We start from the raw sequence: 4,833 nt of genomic DNA, 5'->3' as shown, positions 1-4,833 counted from the left end.
GAGCTCTCCTGTCCCAAGGGTTCCTTTTTGCAGCTTTAGCTTCCTTGGCTTCATCAACCTCCTCCTGTGTTAATGGTCTTCTTCTGAGCAGATCTTTTAATCTGAGGACTTCATTTGCAGGGAGCCATTTCTCAGCATCCTTCAATAGATCGCTGATGATTGCAACTAGGGAGTTGATGGTGGACCTCATCATGGTTCTGCCAGTGCGAAAATGGATGACTTGTTTTTCACCATCCAGCAGCCTCATTTCGAACTCATAAATTTTCCTCTCCAGGTACGTTCCAAAGGCCCGGATGGCTTCTTTGGTTTCCTTACGTTCCTCAGTTTGTTTGGAGATGAGCCTGTAGAGTAGGAGCTCTGCTGTGTGATTGCGCAGAGAGTTGGAAAGGATTAGGGAGTTAACGGCTTTCGTAATTTCTCCTTGGACTGCTTGGAGTGTTGATGTGTATGATGTAGCATTGGCTTCCTGGATGGCTGTCCTTATGGTGTTGAGTTGTTGCTCTCTCTTCCTTCTGCTGTTCCTGGAAGGTGTTGAAGGCAGAGGAGAGCTATGCCAGTTCGTCCCTTAGAGCCTACAGCTCTACATTGGTGCTTGTCATGTCAAGTTGGGGAACAGATTTCTTTGCTGGCAGCCATTTTTCTAACTTTTCCCCCAGCATTTCAAAGATTTCAGCAATCCCAATTTGCGATTTTCTTCTAGCTGCGATGGGGATTGCTGCAGTAGGGGACGAAGTAGGTTGCTTCTTCTGCTGGCTACTGCCAACAGTAGAAGGCACAACGGGTGTTGTGCTGGGTTCATCCACTGGTGGTCTGGATGATGAGGGCATGGTCACAGCTTGTTCCTCCATCAGTGGAGGAATTGCCATCCCTTCTTCTTCTGCCAAGGTTCTGGCAAGAGATTCTTCCCCAGAAGTATCAGGACGGATGACAGGGTATGACAGAGGACCTCCCAGATTGATCTGCCTGGGACCTGTTGTCTTTGCTTTCTTCTTAGGGGGTTCTATGAGAATCCCCTTTGCTCTGTCATTTTTCTTCTGTGGTTGAGCCTCTTGCTCATCCATTGATATCTCTGCAGCAGATGCTGCTTCTTTTTCTGTTCTTCCCTCTCCTTGTTGCTGCCTAGGAGAGGGTTGTGGGGTGATTTGACTTGGTGGAGAGTGAGAAGGTGGTGGGGACGGAATGTCAGAAAATGTAGAGTCTGAGCTGCTTGGGGATGTCTCCTTGGCAGCTGGTTTGGGTGCTGACATTCTGCCAGCCTTCATACTTTTTGCCAAAGGCTCATTGTCTTCACTTTCCTCCTCCTTGACAGAGAGGGTGATAGGTTTTGCAGAGGATGCTCCCTCTGGCCTGTTGCTGCTGAGGACCCTCTTTAGCCTCTGACTCGAACGTTCCCCCTTTCTTAGGGGGGCTTTGGCAGGAGATTTCTTCTTGCCCTGTTTACCATCAGTAGCAGCAGAGGCATCCTTCTTTACCTTGGTGGGAGGAGGGACAGTTCTCCTTGCTGGAACGTGGGCAAAAGAGGAAGATTTTGAAGGAGTCATCTTGGTGGCCTTCTTCCGTGAGACCACAGGGGTTTCCTCTTCATCATCACTGGTGGGGGAGCGTCTTAGATTGGCAGGAATAGGTTGGGTGGTGTCAATGTAGGTGCTTTTAAGACCGTTCCAGGTCTTAGCATCAATGATAGATGCCACCCGTGTGATGTCATCTGGGTGTTCCTCTACACCAGCTTTCAAAGAGAGCTTGGTGATGAGGCAGGGGAGGCAGACTGTGGTCTTCCTCATGTCCTTCTTCAGGCTGTTATAGATTAGAATTACTGCATCAAAAGGAATGTGCTTAACGATGCAATAGATTTGGACTTGTAGCCCTCAACTAGCAGAGGCTTCATGAGTGGTGTGAGTGATGTTGGAATTTGCAAACAGTGCCCAAAACCGAGCTATGTCCTTCATGCTCCCCTTGCAGAGGGACCCTTTGTAGTAGTTGGGTTTGTCGAGGGCTACTGTTTGTTTCAGGTCCTTTTTGAAGGAGAATACCTCCCTACTGTCCAAGTACTTCTGGTATGGACAGTTGGTGACGGTGGGGAGGTAGAGCACTTCCTGGACATCAGTGGGGGAAAATGATACTTGTTTTCCCCTCACCGTGACCACATCAGGGGCATCTTCTTCGGGCAGCCTCCTTATCTGGTACAGGAATTCTCCCACTAGGGAGACATTCACTTTACGGTCATCAGTGGCAAAACGCAGCCACTGGAGCTTGATTAAGGACTGCTTTACAAATGAGGGCAGAACCAATTTTTCCTGCTGCAAGGAGATGTTCTTCTCTGGGTATAGATGAATGATGGGTTCGGTGAGTTCTGGTTCTTCGCCACGGTTGGCCACAAGAGTCACCTTGATCGAAAGCTTAGTCATTTTTAGCAGAAAAGAGGCTAGGGCACAATGCAGAGGAAGAAAAGATTCTGAGTTGAATGGAAATAGTAAAACTCAAAGGTAGCACTGACTGAGTTTAAATAGACAATGGAGGAGTAAACGAAGAGTTTTCGGGACGTGGATGTTAAGGATAGGAGGTTGAGGAGGTAGTGGAATAGGGACATTACAGAACGAGTGGTCAGCAGTTACTGGTTTGTAACTGATGATGATGAGTGTGGGGAAATGGAACGGTTTAGGTCAAGACGTGGGAGAGAGGGAAAAGAAAAGGGTCTAGTTGTCTTAATGGTTGAGGAGACAGTTGCTTTTGCTGAGCACGTTTCCAAGATTTGCAATGAATCCGAATTAGATATGGCTGCATATCTTTTTAAGTGACTCAGCAGTGACAGGTGTCCCAGTCACTCTTATCTCCTAACCCAGGGAACGTTCCCTTTGTCTTTTCCTAACTAATAAATAATTAACTAAATAAAAGGAAAGAAAAGGAAACATACAAAAGTGTTTTATTGGAGATTTAATCTAACTAAGGAAAAGGGAACATACTAACCTATCACCTATTACTTATTATTTGTTAAAATGTTAACTTTTCAAAAAAAAAAAAAATATATATATATATATTTAATTGGGATTGTGTGGTCAGGGACCACCCCAAAACTACGTTCCTGGAACAGAACGTACTTTATTTGGACTTTCTGGAGTGGAACATCAGACGTTCCCTCCTTTTTGGGAGCTGTGTGGTTAACAGTAACCACCCCAAAACTTTGCTCTTTGTCAGAGAGCAAATGTAACCACTAGGTTGCCTCCCAGTCAGCGCTTAGTTTAATGTCTTTAGCTAGATATGGTACTTACCTCTCAAGTTGCTTCAGAAGTGGTCGAGGTAACTTCAGTGTCCCCTGGTAGTGATCCTGGTGTCCTTGTTTGGAGATTGGCAGCAACCTGTCCTAGATGGGACTCAATGTTCCTGACCACTGCATCATTCCTGGTGACATATTCCTTGACATAATTTTCCAGGGTGTTGATGCGTTGGTCCTCTCTGTGGAACAGAACGTAGTTGTTTCTCTTTTGTTCAAACGTTCCACTGCTGCTGCCTTGCTGATACTACTGCTGATTGTTGAATGGTCTTTGGTTCATGGGTGGCCTCCATTAGGTGTTGTGGTTCTGATCCTTAATGATAGTTCCTCCAGGGCTTGAATTTGTATTGTGTCCCGCTTGTTGATTGTCTCTAGTGAAGTTCCTGTTGCCAAAATTTTCTGCATAACACACCAATGCAGTGGATGGGCACTCTGTTGAATCAGGAAGGTCACCACAGGCTGAGCATGGTTCTGTCTCAGCTGCTATGAGTTGTAAGACTTCCATCATTGGTGCTGATTGGTCAGCTTTCAGGTTCTTCACTTCATTCATGAGTGATGCCAGCTGGGCTTCCCTGGTGGTTTGTTTATCCAGTTCTAGCATGTCTAGCTTCCTTACTGGGCTCACCCTGTCTATTGGCCATTGGAGATATATTTTCGCAGTTCCTTCTATGATTTCATACCTGGATTCAAGTGTTCCTGTATAGAAATATCCTCCTGCAGCAAAATCTAAGTGAGATTGAGAAGTATGGTCAAGTCCCTTATAGAAAGATTGTAACACTCCCCAACTCTCTACCCTATGGTTTGGACATTTCCTGATGATGTCCTTATATCTCTCCCATGCTTCATAGAGATTTTCTCCATAAAACATTCTGAAGTTAGAGATTTCTGCCCTAACATCATCTTGTTGAGACATTGGGAGAAACCTCTCTATCAACTTGTTAGAGAGCTCCTCCCATGTGTAGATTGACCCAGTGGTGAGAGTTTTCATCCATGTTTTTGCCTTTAAGCCCAAGGAGTGAGGGAACAACCTCATTCTCATGCTTTCCTCTATCACACCCTCAGCTTTAAAATTATCAGATATATCTTGGAATGTTGTGAGGTGTGTGTAAGGATCTTCTGCAGGGAGTCCATTGAAGACCCCTGCTTCCCTAATCATGTGAAACATGATAGGTTTCAGTTAAAAATTTGGTGCTACAGGAGGGAGGATTACTCCCCTGTCTGGTCTGTTCCTGAAAGGAGCAGCCAAAGTTCTGAAGTTTTGTTCAGGAGGAGCCTCTTCATTATTATTACGATCAGCCATGTTTTCAAGGATTTCTTCCCTGAGGTTTCTCCTTCGTCTATGAAGTGTACGTTCTGGTTCAGGGTCGAAGAGAAACTCAGGTACTTCAATGGAGTGATCAGATTTTGTTTCAAACTCTTCACTCATAAACCATAAACACAGAGTATGTATGCATAGCAGTTTAAGTGACAAGTAAAAAGAAAAATAAGAGGTAAAGTTAGATATACAGAGTATGTACTAAAAACAGTAAATAAGAACAAGATTTAGTATTTCTATCCCCGGCAAC

The 4,833-nt window shown here is 45.0% G+C and overlaps 1 protein-coding gene and 1 non-coding gene across 2 annotated transcripts; one reads left to right on the top strand and one right to left on the bottom strand.

The window, feature by feature from the left end:
* Nucleotides 1-572: 572 nt before the first annotated feature.
* Nucleotides 573-1,781, bottom strand: LOC133300242 (uncharacterized). The gene is made up of 2 exons (XM_061499762.1): nucleotides 1,148-1,781; nucleotides 573-1,048 (listed from the first exon to the last, which is right to left on the bottom strand). The coding sequence occupies exons 1-2, from the start codon at nucleotides 1,779-1,781 to the stop codon at nucleotides 573-575; spliced, it is 1,110 nt and encodes a 369-aa protein (XP_061355746.1).
* Nucleotides 1,782-4,059: 2,278 nt separating this feature from the next.
* Nucleotides 4,060-4,166, top strand: LOC133300243 (small nucleolar RNA R71). Its single transcript, XR_009750042.1, has one exon. It is a non-coding gene; the product is annotated as a small nucleolar RNA R71 (small nucleolar RNA).
* The last annotated feature ends 667 nt before the right edge of the window (nucleotides 4,167-4,833 follow it).

This window comes from Gastrolobium bilobum, unplaced genomic scaffold (genome assembly GCF_033153095.1).
Source record: "Gastrolobium bilobum isolate Gb01-03AN ecotype WA unplaced genomic scaffold, APGP_CSIRO_Gbil_v1 utg31062, whole genome shotgun sequence".
Taxonomy (NCBI): Eukaryota; Viridiplantae; Streptophyta; class Magnoliopsida; order Fabales; family Fabaceae; genus Gastrolobium; species Gastrolobium bilobum.
The sequence above is the reverse complement of the archived record's forward strand: the minus strand, read 5'-3'. Positions and strand labels throughout refer to the sequence as shown.

Coding starts and splice junctions, on each gene's coding strand:
- LOC133300242 (XM_061499762.1), bottom strand. CDS start 1,781: ATGAGGAAGACCACAGTCTGCCTCCCCTGCCTCATCACCAAGCTCTCT. Junction 1,049..1,147: donor ACCTTCTCACTCTCCACCAA/GTCAAATCACCC, acceptor TGGATGAGCAAG/AGGCTCAACCACAGAAGAAA.